Source organism: Cherax quadricarinatus, chromosome 27 (assembly GCF_038502225.1).
Source record: "Cherax quadricarinatus isolate ZL_2023a chromosome 27, ASM3850222v1, whole genome shotgun sequence".
NCBI classification, from domain to species: domain Eukaryota; kingdom Metazoa; phylum Arthropoda; class Malacostraca; order Decapoda; family Parastacidae; genus Cherax; species Cherax quadricarinatus.
The window spans coordinates 20,047,516-20,070,148 of record NC_091318.1 but is presented as its reverse complement, the minus strand read 5'-3'; the positions used below and the strand labels follow the sequence as shown (position 1 = coordinate 20,070,148).

Here is a 22,633-nt window from a genome sequence, read left to right as displayed (position 1 = left end):
AGTATTGATAAAGTACCACACACAGACTGTTAAGGAGCGAAAAGGTTGTATAATGGATCGAAGTATGGCTCACAATAGGAAGCAGAGTCTGCGTAAATGGGGCAAAATCAGGGTGGGGACCAGTCACAGTGGTGTTCCACAAGGATTAATTTCAGGCCCACTGTTGTTCATACTTTATATTAATGACCTTGGCGAAGGAATAACAAACAATATTAGCAAATTTGCTGACTATACAAAAAATAGGTACAGAATAATATATTCAGAGAAAGATACCACTGAACTTCAGCAGGATTCGGACAAGCTCATGTCGTGACCAGAAAAGTGGCAGATGAAGTTCAACGTAGATAGATACAAAATCCTAATACTCGGGAATGTAAATAACCCTAGCACCAATAATCAAATAATACAGAGCTTGACCATATAGAATGTGAAAAGGACTTGAAAGTTTTGGTAAGCAGTGATCTGAAGCTAAGAGAACAGTGCCTCAATGTGTGTAATAAGTCTAACAGATTATTATTTGGACATCATGTCTACAGTCTTCTATATTATTACAATATTATTATTTCCCTCTTCCATCTTTCCAGTTCTCTGTTCCTCTCCTCTTCCCCTTTCCTCCTTACTCATTCTCAACTTCACCCCCAGGGTCTCACCTGACGAGGTCTGTGACAGCCTTGAGCTGCGTTTCGTCCACCAAGTCCGTTTTGTTGATGATGAGCAGGTCAGCCAGCGCTACTTGTCTGTGGGGAGAGAGACCTAGTTACTTGAACAGGACGTGGGAACTATGGAATGTGACCTGGCAACTGTCTGTGAGAGGAGCAGGATGTGGGAACTATGGAATGTGACCTGGCAACTGTCTGTGAGAGAAGCAGGATGTGGGAACTATGGAAGGTGACCTGGCAACTGTCTGTGGGAGAAGCAGGACGTGGCAACTATGGGAGGTGACCTAGCAACTGTCTGTGGGAGGAGAAAGATGCAGGAGCTATGGGAGGTGACCTGGCAACTGTCTGTGAGAGGAGCAGGATGTGGGAACTGTGGGAAGTGACCTGACAACTGTCTGTGGGAGGAGCAGGATGTGGGAACTATGGGAGGTGACCTGGCAACTGTTTGTGAGAGTAGGACCTGGTTACTAGACCTGGAAACTGTCTGCGGGAAAGATGAGGGGAGGTGTGGAGAAATTTTCTCCAGGAGGGGGGTATCAGCCCCCTTCAGCCCCTTTCAGCCCTGAGGGGCCCAGCCCTCTCAGAAGATTATTATTATTATTATAATCAAGGGGGAAGCGCTAAACCCAGAGGATTATACAGCGCCTGGGAGGGGGGGGATGTGGAAGGCATTCAGGCTTAATTCGGGGAACTGGAGCACAGATCCAATTCCCTAAATCAAGAGCCCCTCACCAACATCAAGGAACCTTCCTTGAGGGGGCCCTCTCAGAAGAGGCAAGCGTCTTGTTTACTGCTACAGTGAGTAATTGATCACAGATGCCGTACGAGTATGCGACGTGGTCAAGTGACCACCGCTCCTTGCAGTGTTGCAAAGTGTAGTTTAATAAGAGACAGTACATCTCTTACTTTAGCAGGACAATTAAGGAAAATCCTGCTCCCACTTTATTACCATAGTAAAGATAGTGGACATTGTTGTCTATGCTTAAGACAGCAAGAATCAAACATTCTGCTTTGCTTCATCGAGGAAGTGGCAAGGAAGCAAAAGTACTAGGTCAGCTTTTCTTTGTGCTAGGGGAGTGACGGCATGGGGTGCTGTGGCGTCTTCAGATTACTTTTGACTCTACTGAGAGTGACACTGACGCCAGGATAACCAACAAAGAACGATCTGTGCATTAGTGTGAACAAAGTGTCTCACAAAACACAATAAACACTTAAGAGAAGTGTGATCAGCTTCTTTAGTGATAAGATTGTGAACAATAAAGACAAATCTTGTGGAACATAGTGTACCAGTGTGTGTTTTCCTAGACTATGGAAGACGTGGACATCCAAGGACACTTCAGCTTCTATCAAGTCACCGATATCTGTCGAAGGTGTGAAGAACACCATAGCTCACGCTACAAGAGCAAGGTAGGTTACGAATTTCTTGTCGTACGGGGGACTGCGCAGTTCTTGAGTCGCAAGGAGTTTGTAATCAACCTATAGTCGGCAGTAAGGGGCAGACTTTTGAGTCCACACAAGTAAGTTTGTCAGCCATCAGTGAATGAAATATGCTGACATAACACCCCCTAGGGGTAATTTATAATCTTACAAATTATAAATCTTTACAGCCCGTTGAGAGATGACTTCGACAGCTTCTCAAGACCTCGTCTGCAGGGGCGGCTGTGCAGGCGATGAGCTGTCTTTCTAAGTTAAGTAAAAACTCTTTAAATTTAGCTGGTAAAGCCATTCCTCAACAGGAGGAGAAATTCTCATTATTATTCTCTCTCTTTTTCATTCTCTTCCTCATTCATTCCCATTCTCTCACCCATTCTCATTCTCTCATTCATTCATTCATTCTCATTCTCTGTCTCACTCACTTGACTGCCTCGTTGACAACACCTTCTGGCTTCTTCTCGTTGAGGTTCTGAAAAGCAAACACAGTGTCATCTAAGCCAGTCGAGTGTACACTGATTTTTGTAGTAATTCTATCAATCTTAACCTCACAGGAATCAACATACTGCACTGACATTAAATAATACTAACTATATTTAAGTTGGCCTAAAGTTAGATGGGTCAGATTAAGCTTAATTATTTTACGTCAGCTTTAGGAAGTTGAGTGCATGATGCTAATTTGCTGTAGCGAAAATTAAAAAGAAAAGTGACTGAAATATATCTCTCAATGTATAATACAAATATACATATGTATAAGAGTAACTAGTAAATTTAAGCAGGTGAAACTGAAAATTATTATTTTAAAGTGTAAAGCCCGAGAGGAGGTCATGCAGCGGCTGGGAAATGAGAAGCAATCACATCTGAATCAAGGGAAGTATGTTTTGTATTCCCTCACCCGGGAGTCTTTGAGCAGCATGAAGGTGCTGCTCGTGGGAGCCAGTAAGACACGAGAACGACCTACCTTCTCTGCGTACTTTGCATCCAGAACTGTGATGATTCCTGGAGGAGAGAGAGAGAGAAGGAAGTACTTTAGTGCCAGGCACCGTACATCCCTGCTTGTGTCTGACACCCCTTGACACGTCATGTTTGCTTGTTTCCTGCACTCCTTGACAACATGTCTGCTGCTTGTGTCTGACACTACTACACACTCCTTGACACACCATGTCACTCTGTGCAGAGCTTTATCATGTTTCACCCTGTGAAGAACTTTATCAAGACTTAATAAAAGCTCTAAGAGGGCGAAACGTTGTTCCAATAGGAGCAGTGCAATGTTTAGATCCTAATCAGTTTCGACTTATTTTAATAAACTCATATCGTTGTAATATTGACGAAATTGAAGAGAGAAGACAAATATTCGAGTACATAACCGGACATTGTGTACGTTGTTCTGATACAGTTATAAGGTCGAGTGTAAGTTGTTCTGATACAGTTATAAGGTCGAGTGTAAGTTGTTCTGATACAGTTATAAGGTCGGGTGTAAGTTGTTCTGATACAGTTATAAGGTCGAGTGTAAGTTGTTCTGATACAGTTATAAGGTCGAGTGTAAGTTGTTCTGATACAGTTATAAGGTCGAGTGTAAGTTGTTCTGATACAGTTATAAGGTCGAGTGTAAGTTGTTCTGATACAGTTATAAGGTCGAGTGTAAGTTGTTCTGATACAGTTATAAGGTCGAGTGTAAGTTGTTCTGATACAGTTATAAGGTCGAGTGTAAGTTGTTCTGATACAGTTATAAGGTCGAGTGTAAGTTGTTCTGATACAGTTATAAGGTCGAGTGTAAGTTGTTCTGATACAGTTATAAGGTCGAGTGTAAGTTGTTCTGATACAGTTATAAGGTCGAGTGTAAGTTGTTCTGATACAGTTATAAGGTCGAGTGTAAGTTGTTCTGATACAGTTATAAGGTCGAGTGTAAGTTGTTCTGATACAGTTATAAGGTCGAGTGTAAGTTGTTCTGATACAGTTATAAGGTCGAGTGTAAGTTGTTCTGATACAGTTATAAGGTCGAGTGTAAGTTGTTCTGATACAGTTATAAGGTCGAGTGTAAGTTGTTCTGATACAGTTATAAGGTCGAGTGTAAGTTGTCCTGATACAGTTATAAGGTCGAGTGTAAGTTGTTCTGATACAGTTATAAGGTCGAGTGTAAGTTGTTCTGATACAGTTATAAGGTCGAGTGTAAGTTGTTCTGATACAGTTATAAGGTCGAGTGTAAGTTGTTCTGATACAGTTATAAGGTCGAGTGTAAGTTGTTCTGATACAGTTATAAGGTCGAGTGTAAGTTGTTCTGATACAGTTATAAGGTCGAGTGTAAGTTGTTCTGATACAGTTATAAGGTCGAGTGTAAGTTGTTCTGATACAGTTATAAGGTCGAGTGTAAGTTGTTCTGATACAGTTATAAGGTCGAGTGTAAGTTGTTCTGATACAGTTATAAGGTCGAGTGTAAGTTGTTCTGATACAGTTATAAGGTCGAGTGTAAGTTGTTCTGATACAGTTATAAGGTCGAGTGTAAGTTGTTCTGATACAGTTATAAGGTCGAGTGTACGTTGTTCTGATACAGTTATAAGGTCGAGTGTACGTTGTTCTGATACAGTTATAAGGTCGAGTGTAAGTTGTTCTGATACAGTTATAAGGTCGAGTGTAAGTTGTTCTGATACAGTTATAAGGTCGAGTGTAAGTTGTTCTGATACAGTTATAAGGTCGAGTGTACGTTGTTCTGATACAGTTATAAGGTCGAGTGTACGTTGTTCTGATACAGTTATAAGGTCGAGTGTAAGTTGTTCTGATACAGTTATAAGGTCGAGTGTACGTTGTTCTGATACAGTTATAAGGTCGAGTGTACGTTGTTCTGATACAGTTATAAGGTCGAGTGTAAGTTGTTCTGATACAGTTATAAGGTCGAGTGTACGTTGTTCTGATACAGTTATAAGGTCGAGTGTACGTTGTTCTGATACAGTTATAAGGTCGAGTGTAAGTTGTTCTGATACAGTTATAAGGTCGAGTGTACGTTGTTCTGATACAGTTATAAGGTCGAGTGTAAGTTGTTCTGATACAGTTATAAGGTCGAGTGTAAGTTGTTCTGATACAATTATAAGGTCGAGTGTACGTTCTGATACAGTTATAAGGTCGAGTGTACGTTGTTCTGATACAGTTATAAGGTCGAGTGTACGTTGTTCTGATACAGTTATAAGGTCGAGTGTACGTTGTTCTGATACAGTTATAAGGTCGAGTGTAAGTTGTTCTGATACAGTTATAAGGTCGAGTGTACGTTGTTCTAATACAGTTATAAGGTCGAGTTTAAGTTGTTCTGATACAGTTATAAGGTCGAGTGTAAGTTGTTCTGATACAGTTATAAGGTCGAGTGTAAGTTGTTCTGATACAGTTATAAGGTCGGGTGTAAGTTGTTCTGATACAGTTATAAGGTCGAGTGTAAGTTGTTCTGATACAGTTATAAGGTCGAGTGTACGTTGTTCTGATACAGTTATAAGGTCGAGTGTAAGTTGTTCTGATACAGTTATAAGGTCGAGTGTAAGTTGTTCTGATACAGTTATAAGGTCGAGTGTACGTTGTTCTGATACAGTTATAAGGTCGAGTGTACGTTGTTCTGATACAGTTATAAGGTCGAGTTTACGTTGTTCTGATACAGTTATAAGGTCGAGTGTACGTTGTTCTGATACAGTTATAAGGTCGAGTGTACGTTGTTCTGATACAGTTATAAGGTCGAGTGTACGTTGTTCTGATACAGTTATAAGGTCGAGTGTACGTTGTTCTGATACAGTTATAAGGTCGAGTGTACGTTGTTCTGATACAGTTATAAGGTCGAGTGTAAGTTGTTCTGATACAGTTATAAGGTCGGGTGTAAGTTCTGATACAGTTATAAGGTCGAGTGTACGTTGTTCTGATACAGTTATAAGGTCGAGTGTACGTTGTTCTGATACAGTTATAAGGTCGAGTGTACGTTGTTCTGATACAGTTATAAGGTCGAGTGTACGTTGTTCTGATACAGTTATAAGGTCGAGTGTAAGTTGTTCTGATACAGTTATAAGGTCGGGTGTAAGTTCTGATACAGTTATAAGGTCGAGTGTACGTTGTTCTGATACAGTTATAAGGTCGAGTGTACGTTGTTCTGATACAGTTATAAGGTCGAGTGTACGTTGTTCTGATACAGTTATAAGGTCGAGTGTACGTTGTTCTGATACAGTTATAAGGTCGAGTGTAAGTTGTTCTGATACAGTTATAAGGTCGGGTGTAAGTTCTGATACAGTTATAAGGTCGAGTGTACGTTCTTCTGATACAGTTATAAGGTCGAGTGTACGTTGTTCTGATACAGTTATAAGGTCGAGTGTACGTTGTTCTGATACAGTTATAAGGTCGAGTGTACGTTGTTCTGATACAGTTATAAGGTCGAGTGTAAGCTGTTCTGATACAGTTATAAGGTCGGGTGTAAGTTCTGATACAGTTATAAGGTCGAGTGTAAGTTGTTCTGATAGTTATAAGGTCGGGTGTAAGTTCTGATACAGTTATAAGGTCGAGTGTAAGTTGTTCTGATACAGTTATAAGGTCGAGTGTAAGTTGTTCTGATACAGTTATAAGGTCGAGTGTAAGTTGTTCTGATAGTTATAAGGTCGAGTGTAAGTTGTTCTGACACAGTTATAAGGTCGAGTGTACGTTGTTCTGATACAGTTATAAGGTCGAGTGTAAGTTGTTCTGATACAGTTATAAGGTCGAGTGTACGTTGTTCTGATAGTTATAAGGTCGAGTGTAAGTTGTTCTGATACAGTTATAAGGTCGAGTGTAAGTTGTTCTGATACAGTTATAAGGTCGAGTGTAAGTTGTTCTGATAGTTATAAGGTCGAGTGTATGTTGTTCTGATAGTTATAAGGTCGAGTGTATGTTGTTCTGATAGTTATAAGGTCGAGTGTAAGTTGTTCTGATAGTTATAAGGTCGAGTGTATGTTGTTCTGATAGTTATAAGGTCGAGTGTACGTTGTTCTGATAGTTATAAGGTCGAGTGTAAGTTGTTCTGATACAGTTATAAGGTCGAGTGTACGTTGTTCTGATACAGTTATAAGGTCGAGTGTACGTTGTTCTGATACAGTTATAAGGTCGAGTGTAAGTTGTTCTGATACAGTTATAAGGTCGAGTGTAAGTTGTTCTGATACAGTTATAAGGTCGAGTGTAAGTTGTTCTCATACAGTTATAAGGTCGAGTGTAAGTTGTTCTGATAGTTATAAGGTCGAGTGTAAGTTGTTCTGATACAGTTATAAGGTCGAGTGTAAGTTGTTCTCATACAGTTATAAGGTCGAGTGTAAGTTGTTCTCATACAGTTATAAGGTCGAGTGTAAGTTGTTCTGATACAGTTATAAGGTCGAGTGTAAGTTGTTCTGATACAGTTATAAGGTCGAGTGTAAGTTGTTCTGATACAGTTATAAGGTCGAGTGTAAGTTGTTCTGATACAGTTATAAGGTCGAGTGTAAGTTGTTCTGATACAGTTATAAGGTCGAGTGTAAGTTGTTCTGATACAGTTATAAGGTCGAGTGTAAGTTGTTCTGATACAGTTATAAGGTCGAGTGTAAGTTGTTCTGATACAGTTATAAGGTCGAGTGTAAGTTGTTCTGATACAGTTATAAGGTCGAGTGTAAGTTGTTCTGATACAGTTATAAGGTCGAGTGTAAGTTGTTCTGATACAGTTATAAGGTCGAGTGTAAGTTGTTCTGATACAGTTATAAGGTCGAGTGTAAGTTGTTCTGATACAGTTATAAGGTCGAGTGTAAGTTGTTCTGATACAGTTATAAGGTCGAGTGTAAGTTGTTCTGATACAGTTATAAGGTCGAGTGTAAGTATATCTGATACAGATATAAGGTCGAGTGTAAGTTGTTCTGATACAGTTATAAGGTCGAGTGTAAGTTGTTCTGATACAGTTATAAGGTCGAGTGTAAGTTGTTCTGATACAGTTATAAGGTCGAGTGTAAGTTGTTCTGATACAGTTATAAGGTCGAGTGTAAGTTGTTCTGATACAGTTATAAGGTCGAGTGTAAGTTGTTCTGATACAGTTATAAGGTCGAGTGTAAGTTGTTCTGATACAGTTATAAGGTCGAGTGTAAGTTGTTCTGATACAGTTATAAGGTCGAGTGTAAGTTGTTCTGATACAGTTATAAGGTCGAGTGTAAGTTGTTCTGATACAGTTATAAGGTCGAGTGTAAGTTGTTCTGATACAGTTATAAGGTCGAGTGTAAGTTGTTCTGATACAGTTATAAGGTCGAGTGTAAGTTGTTCTGATACAGTTATAAGGTCGAGTGTAAGTTGTTCTGATACAGTTATAAGGTCGAGTGTACGTTGTTCTGATACAGTTATAAGGTCGAGTGTACGTTGTTCTGATACAGTTATAAGGTCGAGTGTAAGTTGTTCTGATACAGTTATAAGGTCGAGTGTAAGTTGTTCTGATACAGTTATAAGGTCGAGTGTAAGTTGTTCTGATACAGTTATAAGGTCGAGTGTACGTTGTTCTGATACAGTTATAAGGTCGAGTGTACGTTGTTCTGATACAGTTATAAGGTCGAGTGTAAGTTGTTCTGATACAGTTATAAGGTCGAGTGTACGTTGTTCTGATACAGTTATAAGGTCGAGTGTACGTTGTTCTGATACAGTTATAAGGTCGAGTGTAAGTTGTTCTGATACAGTTATAAGGTCGAGTGTACGTTGTTCTGATACAGTTATAAGGTCGAGTGTACGTTGTTCTGATACAGTTATAAGGTCGAGTGTAAGTTGTTCTGATACAGTTATAAGGTCGAGTGTACGTTGTTCTGATACAGTTATAAGGTCGAGTGTAAGTTGTTCTGATACAGTTATAAGGTCGAGTGTAAGTTGTTCTGATACAGTTATAAGGTCGAGTGTACGTTGTTCTGATACAGTTATAAGGTCGAGTGTACGTTGTTCTGATACAGTTATAAGGTCGAGTGTACGTTGTTCTGATACAGTTATAAGGTCGAGTGTACGTTGTTCTGATACAGTTATAAGGTCGAGTGTAAGTTGTTCTGATACAGTTATAAGGTCGAGTGTACGTTGTTCTAATACAGTTATAAGGTCGAGTTTAAGTTGTTCTGATACAGTTATAAGGTCGAGTGTAAGTTGTTCTGATACAGTTATAAGGTCGAGTGTAAGTTGTTCTGATACAGTTATAAGGTCGGGTGTAAGTTGTTCTGATACAGTTATAAGGTCGAGTGTAAGTTGTTCTGATACAGTTATAAGGTCGAGTGTACGTTGTTCTGATACAGTTATAAGGTCGAGTGTAAGTTGTTCTGATACAGTTATAAGGTCGAGTGTAAGTTGTTCTGATACAGTTATAAGGTCGAGTGTAAGTTCTGATACAGTTATAAGGTCGAGTGTACGTTGTTCTGATACAGTTATAAGGTCGAGTGTACGTTGTTCTGATACAGTTATAAGGTCGAGTGTACGTTGTTCTGATACAGTTATAAGGTCGAGTGTACGTTGTTCTGATACAGTTATAAGGTCGAGTGTAAGTTGTTCTGATACAGTTATAAGGTCGGGTGTAAGTTCTGATACAGTTATAAGGTCGAGTGTACGTTGTTCTGATACAGTTATAAGGTCGAGTGTACGTTGTTCTGATACAGTTATAAGGTCGAGTGTACGTTGTTCTGATACAGTTATAAGGTCGAGTGTACGTTGTTCTGATACAGTTATAAGGTCGAGTGTAAGTTGTTCTGATACAGTTATAAGGTCGGGTGTAAGTTCTGATACAGTTATAAGGTCGAGTGTAAGTTGTTCTGATAGTTATAAGGTCGGGTGTAAGTTCTGATACAGTTATAAGGTCGAGTGTAAGTTGTTCTGATACAGTTATAAGGTCGAGTGTAAGTTGTTCTGATACAGTTATAAGGTCGAGTGTAAGTTGTTCTGATAGTTATAAGGTCGAGTGTAAGTTGTTCTGACACAGTTATAAGGTCGAGTGTACGTTGTTCTGATACAGTTATAAGGTCGAGTGTAAGTTGTTCTGATACAGTTATAAGGTCGAGTGTACGTTGTTCTGATAGTTATAAGGTCGAGTGTAAGTTGTTCTGATACAGTTATAAGGTCGAGTGTAAGTTGTTCTGATACAGTTATAAGGTCGAGTGTAAGTTGTTCTGATAGTTATAAGGTCGAGTGTATGTTGTTCTGATAGTTATAAGGTCGAGTGTATGTTGTTCTGATAGTTATAAGGTCGAGTGTAAGTTGTTCTGATAGTTATAAGGTCGAGTGTATGTTGTTCTGATAGTTATAAGGTCGAGTGTACGTTGTTCTGATAGTTATAAGGTCGAGTGTAAGTTGTTCTGATACAGTTATAAGGTCGAGTGTACGTTGTTCTGATACAGTTATAAGGTCGAGTGTACGTTGTTCTGATACAGTTATAAGGTCGAGTGTAAGTTGTTCTGATACAGTTATAAGGTCGAGTGTAAGTTGTTCTGATACAGTTATAAGGTCGAGTGTAAGTTGTTCTGATAGTTATAAGGTCGAGTGTAAGTTGTTCTGATACAGTTATAAGGTCGAGTGTAAGTTGTTCTCATACAGTTATAAGGTCGAGTGTAAGTTGTTCTCATACAGTTATAAGGTCGAGTGTAAGTTGTTCTGATACAGTTATAAGGTCGAGTGTAAGTTGTTCTGATACAGTTATAAGGTCGAGTGTAAGTTGTTCTGATACAGTTATAAGGTCGAGTGTAAGTTGTTCTGATACAGTTATAAGGTCGAGTGTAAGTTGTTCTGATACAGTTATAAGGTCGAGTGTAAGTTGTTCTGATACAGTTATAAGGTCGAGTGTAAGTTGTTCTCATACAGTTATAAGGTCGAGTGTAAGTTGTTCTGATAGTTATAAGGTCGAGTGTAAGTTGTTCTGATACAGTTATAAGGTCGAGTGTAAGTTGTTCTGATACAGTTATAAGGTCGAGTGTAAATTGTTCTCATACAGTTATAAGGTCGAGTGTAAGTTGTTCTGATACAGTTATAAGGTCGAGTGTAAGTTGTTCTGATACAGTTATAAGGTCGAGTGTAAGTTGTTCTGATACAGTTATAAGGTCGAGTGTAAGTTGTTCTGATACAGTTATAAGGTCGAGTGTAAGTTGTTCTGATACAGTTATAAGGTCGAGTGTAAGTTGTTCTGATACAGTTATAAGGTCGAGTGTAAGTTGTTCTGATACAGTTATAAGGTCGAGTGTAAGTTGTTCTGATACAGTTATAAGGTCGAGTGTAAGTTGTTCTGATACAGTTATAAGGTCGAGTGTAAGTTGTTCTGATACAGTTATAAGGTCGAGTGTAAGTTGTTCTGATACAGTTATAAGGTCGAGTGTAAGTTGTTCTGATACAGTTATAAGGTCGGGTGTAAGTTGTTCTGATACAGTTATAAGGTCGAGTGTAAGTTGTTCTGATACAGTTATAAGGTCGAGTGTAAGTTGTTCTGATACAGTTATAAGGTCGAGTGTAAGTTGTTCTGATACAGTTATAAGGTCGAGTGTAAGTTGTTCTGATACAGTTATAAGGTCGAGTGTAAGTTGTTCTGATACAGTTATAAGGTCGAGTGTAAGTTGTTCTGATACAGTTATAAGGTCGAGTGTAAGTTGCTCTGATACAGTTATAAGGTCGAGTGTAAGTTGCTCTGATACAGTTATAAGGTCGAGTGTAAGTTGCTCTGATACAGTTATAAGGTCGAGTGTAAGTTGTTCTGATACAGTTATAAGGTCGAGTGTAAGTTGTTCTGATACAGTTATAAGGTCGAGTGTAAGTTGTTCTGATACAGTTATAAGGTCGAGTGTAAGTTGTTCTGATACAGTTATAAGGTCGAGTGTAAGTTATTCTGGTACAGAATTAAGAGCAGAGTTTCGCCACGTAACGTTTAGTTTAGCATCCGACGGCGAAATCTAGCGTCTTAATCAGAGTCTAGCGACTTGTGCAGAGTCTAGCGGCTTACGGCGGAATCTAGTTTACGGCAGTCTAGCATTTTACGGCAGTCTAGCATCTTACGGCAGTCTAGCGTCATACCGCTGAGCTAGCGACTTACTGCGACTTACTGTTGAGTCTAGCGACTTCCCACTTACATACTAAGCCCACCAAACAGTATAAATATAAATATTCTTCTCATCTCCTTACTTTTTTTCAATCCTTAGTCGCGGTATAACCATTATGGGCTCAGCGCTTTCCAATATTAATAATAATAAAATTATTATTATTATTATTATTATTATTACTTTATCATTAATATTATTACTGTTATTATTACCTTATTTTCATCGATTTTGGAACTGGTTTGAGGATTCTGTTACAAAGGTTGGAGCCGCCACCGCTATGTGCACTGAATGACCCATGTGGGTTTAACACTACGAGGTAAACAACAGTAACAGCTATAATGTTGTGAAGATTATCCTCGTTATGCTGGTGACACGCGGACCAGTGCAAGTCGGGGACATGCAGACCAGTGCAAGTCGGGGACATGCAGACCAGTGCAAGTCGGGGACATGCAGACCAGTGCAAGTCGGGGACATGCAGACCAGTGCAAGTCGGTGACATGCAGACCAGTGCAAGTCGGGGACATGCAGACCAGTGCAAGTCGGGGACAGGCAGACCAGTGCAAGTCGGGGACATGCGGACCAGCGCAAGTCGGGGACATGCGGACCAGTGCAAGTCGGGGACATGCAGACCAGTGCAAGTCGGTGACATGCAGACCAGTGCAAGTCGGGTACATGCAGACCAGTGCAAGTCGGGGACATGCGGACCAGTGCAAGTCGGGGACATGCAGACCAGTGCAAGTCGGGGACATGCGGACCAGTGCAAGTCGGGTACATGCAGACCAGTGCAAGTCGGGTACATGCGGACCAGTGCAAGTCGGGGACATGCAGACCAGTGCAAGTCGGGGACATGCGGACCAGTGCAAGTCGGGGACATACGGACCAGTGCAAGTCGGGGACATGCGGACCAGTGCAAGTCGGGGACATGCGCACCAGTGCAAGTCGGGGACATGCGGACCAGTGCAAGTCGGGGACATGCGGACCAGTGCAAGTCGGGGACATGCAGACCAGTGCAAGTCGGGGACATGCAGACCAGTGCAAGTCGGGGATATGCGGACCAGTACAAGTCGGGGATATGTGGACCAGTGCAAGTCGGGGATATGCGGACCAGTGCAAGTCGGGGACATGCGGACCAGTGCAAGTCGGGGACATGCGGACCAGTGCGAGTCGGAGATATGCGGACCAGTGCAAGTCGGGGGCATGCGGACCAGTGCAAGTCGGGGATATGCGGACCAGTGCAAGTCGGGGATATGCGGACCAGTGCAAGTCGGGGGCATGCGGACAAGTGCAAGTCGGGGGCATGCGGACCAGTGCAAGTCGGGGACATGCGGACCAGTGGAAGACGAGGGACATGTGGACCAGTGGAAGACGAGGGACATGCGGACCAGTGGAAGACGGGGGACATGCGGACCAGTGGAAGACGAGGGACATGTGGACCAGTGGAAGACGGGGGACATGCGAACCAGTGGAAGACGAGGGACATGTGGACCAGTGGAAGACGAGGGACATGTGGACCAGTGGAAGACGGGGGACATGCATACCAGTGGAAGACGAGGGACATGTGGACCAGTGGAAGACGAGGGACATGCATACCAGTGGAAGACGAGGGACATGTGGACCAGTGGAAGACGAGGGACATGCATACCAGTGGAAGACGAGGGACATGTGGACCAGTGGAAGACGAGGGACATGCATACCAGTGGAAAACGAGGGACATGTGGACCAGTGGAAGACGAGGGACATGCATACCAGTGGAAGACGAGGGACATGCATACCAGTGGAAGACGAGGGACATGTGGACCAGTGGAAGACGAGGGACATGCATACTAGTGGAAGACGAGGGACATGTGGACCAGTGGAAGACGAGGGACATGCATACCAGTGGAAGACGAGGGACATGTGGACCAGTGGAAGACGAGGGACATGCATACCAGTGGAAGACGAGGGACATGTGGACCAGTGGAAGACGAGGGACATGCATACCAGTGGAAGACGAGGGACATGCATACCAGTGGAAGACGAGGGACATGCATACCAGTGGAAGAAGAGGGACATGTGGACCAGTGGAAGACGAGGGACATGCATACCAGTGGAAGACGAGGGACATGTGGACCAGTGGAAGACGAGGGACATGCATACCAGTGGAAGACGAGGGACATGTGGACCAGTGGAAGACGAGGGACATGCATACCAGTGGAAGACGAGGGACATGTGGACCAGTGGAAGACGAGGGACATGCATACCAGTGGAAGACGAGGGACATGTGGACCAGTGGAAGACGAGGGACATGTATACCAGTGGAAGACGAGGGACATGCATACCAGTGGAAGACGAGGGACATGTGGACCAGTGGAAGACGAGGGACATGCATACCAGTGGAAGACGAGGGACATGTGGACCAGTGGAAGACGAGGGACATGCATACCAGTGGAAGACGAGGGACATGTGGACCAGTGGAAGACGAGGGACATGCATACCAGTGGAAGACGAGGGACATGTGGACCAGTGGAAGACGAGGGACATGCATACCAGTGGAAGACGAGGGACATGTGGACCAGTGGAAGACGAGGGACATGCATACCAGTGGAAGACGAGGGACATGTGGACCAGTGGAAGACGAGGGACATGCATACAAGTGGACCAGTGGAAGACGAGGGACATGCATACCAGTGGAAGACGAGGGACATGTGGACCAGTGGAAGACGAGGGACATGCATACCAGTGGAAGACGAGGGACATGTGGACCAGTGGAAGACGAGGGACATGCATACCAGTGGAAGACGAGGGACATGTGGACCAGTGGAAGACGAGGGACATGCATACCAGTGGAAGACGAGGGACATGTGGACCAGTGGAAGACGAGGGACATGTGGACCAGTGGAAGACGAGGAACATGCATACCAGTGGAAGACGAGGGACATGTGGACCAGTGGAAGACGAGGGACATGCATACCAGTGGAAGACGAGGGACATGCATACCAGTGGAAGACGAGGGACATGTGGACCAGTGGAAGACGAGGGACATGCATACCAGTGGAAGACGAGGGACATGTGGACCAGTGGAAGACGAGGGACATGCATACCAGTGGAAGACGAGGGACATGTGGACCAGTGGAAGACGAGGGACATGTGGACCAGTGGAAGACGAGGAACATGCATACCAGTGGAAGACGAGGGACATGTGGACCAGTGGAAGACGAGGGACATGCATACCAGTGGAAGACGAGGGACATGCATACCAGTGGAAGACGAGGGACATGTGGACCAGTGGAAGACGAGGGACATGCATACCAGTGGAAGACGAGGGACATGTGGACCAGTGGAAGACGAGGGACATGCATACCAGTGGAAGACGAGGGACATGTGGACCAGTGGAAGACGAGGGACATGTGGACCAGTGGAAGACGAGGAACATGCATACCAGTGGAAGACGAGGGACATGTGGACCAGTGGAAGACGAGGGACATGCATACCAGTGGAAGACGAGGGACATGCATACCAGTGGAAGACGAGGGACATGTGGACCAGTGGAAGACGAGGGACATGCATACCAGTGGAAGACGAGGGACATGTGGACCAGTGGAAGACGAGGGACATGCATACCAGTGGAAGACGAGGGACATGTGGACCAGTGGAAGACGAGGGACATGTGGACCAGTGGAAGACGAGGGACATGCATACCAGTGGAAGACGAGGGACATGCATACCAGTGGAAGACGAGGGACATGCATACCAGTGGAAGACGAGGGACATGCATACCAGTGGAAGACGAAAGACATGCATACCAGTGGAAGACGAGGGACATGCATACCAGTGGAAGACGAGGGACATGTGGACCAGTGGAAGACGAGGGACATGTGGACCAGTGGAAGACGAGGGACATGTGGACCAGTGGAAGACGAGGGACATGCATACCAGTGGAAGACGAGGGACATGTGGACCAGTGGAAGACGAGGGACATGCATACCAGTGGAAGACGACGGACATGTGGACCAGTGGAAGACGAGGGACATGCATACCAGTGGAAGACGACGGACATGTGGACCAGTGGAAGACGAGGGACATGCATACCAGTGGAAGACGAGGGACATGTGGACCAGTGGAAGACGAGGGACATGTGGACCAGTGGAAGACGAGGAACATGCATACCAGTGGAAGACGAGGGACATGTGGACCAGTGGAAGACGAGGGACATGCATACCAGTGGAAGACGAGGGACATGCATACCAGTGGAAGACGAGGGACATGTGGACCAGTGGAAGACGAGGGACATGCATACCAGTGGAAGACGAGGGACATGTGGACCAGTGGAAGACGAGGGACATGCATACCAGTGGAAGACGAGGGACATGCATACCAGTGGAAGACGAGGGACATGTGGACCAGTGGAAGACGAGGGACATGCATACCAGTGGAAGACGACGGACATGTGGACCAGTGGAAGACGAGGGACATGCATACCAGTGGAAGACGAGGGACATGTGGACCAGTGGAAGACGAGGGACATGTGGACCAGTGGAAGACGAGGGACATGTGGACCAGTGGAAGACGAGGGACATGCATACCAGTGGAAGACGAGGGACATGTGGACCAGTGGAAGACGAGGGACATGCATACCAGTGGAAGACGAGGGACATGCATACCAGTGGAAGACGAGGAACATGTGGACCAGTGGAAGACGAGGGACATGCATACCAGTGGAAGACGAGGGACATGTGGACCAGTGGAAGACGAGGGACATGCATACCAGTGGAAGACGAGGGACATGTGGACCAGTGGAAGACGAGGGACATGTGGACCAGTGGAAGACGAGGAACATGCATACCAGTGGAAGACGAGGGACATGTGGACCAGTGGAAGACGAGGGACATGCATACCAGTGGAAGACGAGGGACATGCATACCAGTGGAAGACGAGGGACATGTGGACCAGTGGAAGACGAGGGACATGCATACCAGTGGAAGACGAGGGACATGTGGACCAGTGGAAGACGAGGGACATGCATACCAGTGGAAGACGAGGGACATGTGGACCAGTGGAAGACGAGGGACATGTGGACCAGTGGAAGACGAGGGACATGCATACCAGTGGAAGACGAGGGACATGTGGACCAGTGGAAGACGAGGGACATGTGGACCAGTGGAAGACGAGGGACATGCATACCAGTGGAAGACGAGGGACATGTGGACCAGTGGAAGACGGGGGACATGCATACCAGTGGAAGACGAGGGACATGCATACCAGTGGAAGACGAGGGACATGTGGACCAGTGGAAGACGAGGGACATGCATACCAGTGGAAGACGAGGGACATGCATACCAGTGGAAGAAGAGGGACATGTGGACCAGTGGAAGACGAGGGACATGCATACCAGTGGAAGACGAGGGACATGCATACCAGTGGAAGACGGGGGACATGTCAATAGTATATTACAGAAAATTATTGCGCACACGGGAGAGCGTTTGATCCAAGTTAAGGGAAGGGTTGCTCAAATTCTTGGGATCAAGAGCCCTTAGAACATCAAGGAACACAAACTAATATATACACTTGTATCTGACTCCCTTACAGGAGTTATAAAGCGGAAGCCATTTAAAGGCCAGTATTGTCATACATTTTACAATATTTCTTTCAGTCACTCTCATTCTATTCATTAATTTATATTTGGACAATCTTAAATGTCTAAATATTTTAATTTTCAAATTTAAAAAAAAAATAATAACGACCTTTTACCCGCCGCCGCTTTAACTGACCCCAAATTAAAGACTTTTGTTCTTGTATTCAGTAATAATGAAGACCTGGAATGTACCTGAAGGGTGTTTCAAGGGTCAACGCCCCTGCGGCCCGGTCCATGACCAGGCCTTGCGGTGGATCAGGGCCTGATTAACCATGCCGTTACTGATGGCCGTACGTAAACCGACATACAAACCACAGCCCGGCTGGTCAGGTACTGACTTTAGGTATCTGTCCAGCTACCTCTTAAAGACAGCCAGGGTATATTGTATGCTTGGAGACAGTTGACAGTTGAACAGTCTTGGGCCCCCTGACACTTATTGTGCTCTTATCGTACTCGTGCCCCCCTCCCTCCCCCTGCTTTTCATTGGGGGGATGTTGCATCGTCTGCCGAGTCTTTTACTGTGGTAGAGAGTGTAGAAGACTAAACTCAGACGACATAATATGTAGTTCAGACCTGCAAACTCACTGCTTCTAATTAACAAAATACACTCAGTCATGAGGGTTTGTTCAACAAAGTTATTTTTAACAACAAGAACATCAACTGAGATCAGATACATAGTGATCTTACTGAAATATGCTGGGAAGACAATATTAAGATGGAGGTGAGCCAGTACTCTGAGTGGATGAGCTCAGTGGCACCAGAGGTATGTTCCTCACACCTTCCATCACCAACAACCACAAAGTGATTTTTACCTGGAGTCTACCTGGATGGCATTCCGGGGAGCAACGCCCCCGCGGCCTGGTCCATGACCAGGCCTCCTGGTGGATCAGAGTCTGATCAAAGAGGCTGTTACTGCTGGCCGCACGTAGTCCAACGTACGAACCACAGGCCGGCTGATCTGGCACTGACTTTAGGTATCTGTCCAGTTCCCTCTTGAAGACGGATCGCAAAATTTCTTAAAGGATGCACACTTTCTGAACAACGAAAAGAAACACTAGATAGACGGAAAGCACTAAGATCAACCTGAACTTTTCCTACAGATTCCAGGAGAGAGAAAGGGGGGGGGAGGGAACCAAAAAAGCATAATAGGTGAAACAGAGAGAAATCCACAATACTTTATCTCACGTGAAAATACAGGGCCGAAACATCTAGTAGTGGCCTATAATTAAAGAAAATGAAACACTCAATGACCAGAACCAAGACATGATTGATATAGTTAAGGCACAACACGGCTCCAAATCACTGTGGTCGTCAGCTCTTAGGTTGATACCTAAGAATTGTCGACCAAAGTGAACTTTTCGAGAACGAGACGCAAAACTCTACGAGCATCTCTAACATTTCTGATACGACTCTAACCCCACTTGATTTCAAAGAAGTGGTCAACTGTATGCTCATAATTCCGTCCAGATTCGTCAAGAAATGAGAAGCCACTGTCTTCTGCCTTAAATATTGCATGGACACTGGAGTCATGCCAGCGTCATTAAAAATCACTGATAAAGCCCCAGTCCACAAAGGCGGCAGTAAAGCCAATGAAATAAATAACAGAGGCTGGAATACTGCTGTACACTAACAGCTCCATTCAAGGCAGGTGAAATCGCAGATCTAGAGAGTGTACAGACACCCTTTACTGCATATATTATAAAGTTCCGCCAAACACCTTAATTACTGGGAGCGCTTGGAGCCACCTGACCTGTACTCACTAGAGAGCAGGCGAGAGATGAATCATAATCTACATCTGGAAAATCCTAGAGGGACTAGTCCCAAATCTGCACATAGAAATCACTCTTTACGAAAGCAAAAGACTTGGGAGGGGGATGAAACATACCCCCGGTGAAAAATAGGGGTGCCATTATTACACTAAGAGAAAACACACTAAGTGTCCGGGGCCCAAAACTGTTCAACGGCCTCTCACCAGGCATAAAGGGAATTACCAATAGACCCCCGGGTGACTTCAAGAGGAAGCTGGACAGATACCTAAAGTCAGTACCCTATCAGCCGGGCTCTGCTTCGCACGTTGCACCACGAGCGGCCAGCAGTAACAGCCTGGTTGATCAGGCCCTGATCTACCGGGAGGCATTGTCAAGGACTGGGCCGCTGGGGCGTTGACCTTTAGAACACCCTCCAGGTAGACCATTACACTCAAAACCAAGCGCTAACCCACCAGGGTCATACAGCATCCAGGTAGACCAACAGCCCTGACGAACCACATTAAGATTTTTGAAAGGGTTTAAGAAGCAAGACTACCAATCAAATGGAACCTCAGCAATTGTACAACCCACGCCAATATGGTAATAATAATATAATATCTTTATTTCCACAAGTACATGTACAAGGTATACAGGCCTAGCTGACATCAATGACATACTATTATATAGAAAGCCGTTTGTTATGCAGAGCATTTAGGGCAAATTAGGTCAGTTTTGTCCTAGGATACGACCCACACCAGTCGAATAACTCCCAGGTTCCCATTTTACTGATGAGAAACATATAGACAACCGGTAATGAAACACGCCTAATGTTTCTACCCTCGCCGGGAATCGAACCCGGGCCCCTCACCGTGTGAAGTGAGAGTTTTAGCCACCAGGCTACGGGGCACCGTGGGTTCAAAACAGGTTGCTCCTGCCTTTTGAAATTGCTAAACCATTATATGGTCATGGATTCACTGGAAGACAAGCATAATGCAAATGTACACAAAATGCCTGCAAGAGGAATAACTGGAAAAGTGTGCAGATAAATATTTAACGTAACAAACAGAACCCAAAAAGTAATAGTAAACAGTGAAATCAGAGGATGCCAGTCAAAAACTTTCTTCCTCAAGCCATGGTACTCGTCCCACCTCTCTCATTCTTGTATCCGACACAGACAGGGACATGAACATTATCTCCATGTAATCCTTTCAGACGATACAATAATTTGTATGAGTGTGTCACCCATAGAAAACAGTGAGCCTTCAAGATGATAAAAACAAGTCTTCCAGTGGGACACTGACAACACGTTGATATTCAATTAGGGCAAATTTCAATTACTATGTTACTATAAATCCGAGCACATAAAAACAAGCTCAGAGTACAAGACAAACTCAAATCACTCAACAGTGCAGATTGAAGTCTAATGTGAAAGAGTTAGGAGTATTATTCTGAACTGAACACACTGTCCCTTCCCGCAATGTTATAGTAAGTTCATTCAGCTATACACAAATAGTTATCATACACAGCAGCGTATGTGTAGGAAAATGACAGGTTGGACAGGCCAGTGATACTCATCAGTCTACCCTTCTTCTCTTGGCAGGTGAAAATGCCGAAGTGGAGATTGTATAGAGAACCTTCACCGCTCTTATAAACTCAGTCAAATACCTAAATTACTGGGAGCGCTTGAAATCTCTCGAACTTTACTTTTTAGAAAGTAGGCAAGACATACACACATAATCTACACCTGGAAGATTCTGGAGAGCTTGATCCCAAAATCTACACACCAAAATCACTCATTATGAAAGCACCAGGCTTGGCAGACGGTGTAAGATACCTCCAATGAAAAGCAGGGGGAGCGATGAGTACGCAGAGAGAATTTAATAAGTGTAACTGGACCAAGACTCTTCAACGTCCTCCCAACTGTGCATAAAGGGAATTAACAATAAATCTCTAACTCACTTTAAGAGGGAACTCAATAAGTTCAAGTCAGCCCATGATCAGCCAGGCTGTGATGCATGTATTAGACTGCGAGCGACAGGTACCAACAGCAACCAAGATGCCTGGTTGGGACTGGAGCGCGGGGGCGGTGATATTCTGAAGCGACTACACGTAAGCAGTGTGTATATAGCAGCGATAAAGGCATTCACAACACCAATAAGTGTACAGCAATGACAGTCATTTACTGCACCACAAAGCGTGTATGTAGCAGTGATGGAGGTATTTATGATACTAGTGTGTATATGGCAGAATTAAGATATTTAAGACACAACTGAGGGGCTACACTAGAAGAAAGGGGGAAGGGGGGTGCAGAGGACGCCACTAGACAACACTACGACACCAACAACCCGCAATTTGGAGCCGCCAGACACAATCACCTCAACTCGTCTTTTACCAGCGCTAATTTCCCTTCTCTCGCTCCTTTGCCAATATTGGCTGAGGCCGCCCAAAGAGCTCTTCTCCGGCCCCCCTACCCAGGCTAACTCCATCCAACACCTTCCTCCTCAAACGGAACCGATAGCTGGGGAAAAAATCCAATATGTTCTTCTTGAATGGCCACCATAACACGGTGGCTTGAGGGATTAGCACAGGCGGAAAACTTCCTAGCCATCCCGTACAACGGGGTTGCTGCATATTTAATAAGGGGATCGTTTAATGCCTAGTTAATTCTCTAACCAGAGGGCATAATTAAAAAGTGTCACATTTTCTCGCCACAATGACGGTCGGATTCACCCACACCTCGATCCCCATCCCCTCCCCGAAACCAAGCCCCCTCCCTCTCCACCCCCGCCCCAAGACCTCCTATTCCCCCACCCTTCTCTCTACATCCCCCTCCTCCACCCCCTCCAGAACTGCTCCAGCAGCCCGCTAGACAAGAGGGAGGGCGGAGACTCAGTAGTCTGCCAGAGTGCGATGACTACCACCACCACACTCACACAAACATTATAAAAACACAAAAAACTATGATACAAGCCATCAATATTACTATCTACACATTTACATCCTTTACCTTAAAACACCTGTGAGCCAACCACATCGACAACCGAGCCGGAGGATGAACAAAACCTCTGAAAACAAAACAAAAAATACCCGGCCGTCATCGCCAAGAAAACAGGGCACAAGTGCGGCAAAATTCAAATCAAATTA

The 22,633-nt window shown here is 44.3% G+C and overlaps 1 protein-coding gene across 7 annotated transcripts in view; it reads right to left on the bottom strand.

The window, feature by feature from the left end:
- Positions 1-22,633, bottom strand: part of LOC128691176 (zinc-regulated GTPase metalloprotein activator 1) — a 115,337-nt gene that overhangs the window by 13,189 nt on the left and 79,515 nt on the right. For 6 of the 7 annotated variants that reach the window (XM_053780024.2, XM_053780025.2, XM_070089091.1 and 3 more), the window contains 3 exons: positions 2,986-3,089; positions 2,516-2,562; positions 651-737 (listed from right to left, as the gene is read on the bottom strand). In XM_053780024.2, coding sequence (XP_053635999.1) covers positions 651-737; positions 2,516-2,562; positions 2,986-3,089 — 238 coding nt within the window. The remainder of the gene's footprint in view (positions 1-650; positions 738-2,515; positions 2,563-2,985; positions 3,090-22,633) is intronic. The other variant, XM_070089095.1, reaches the window with a different exon arrangement.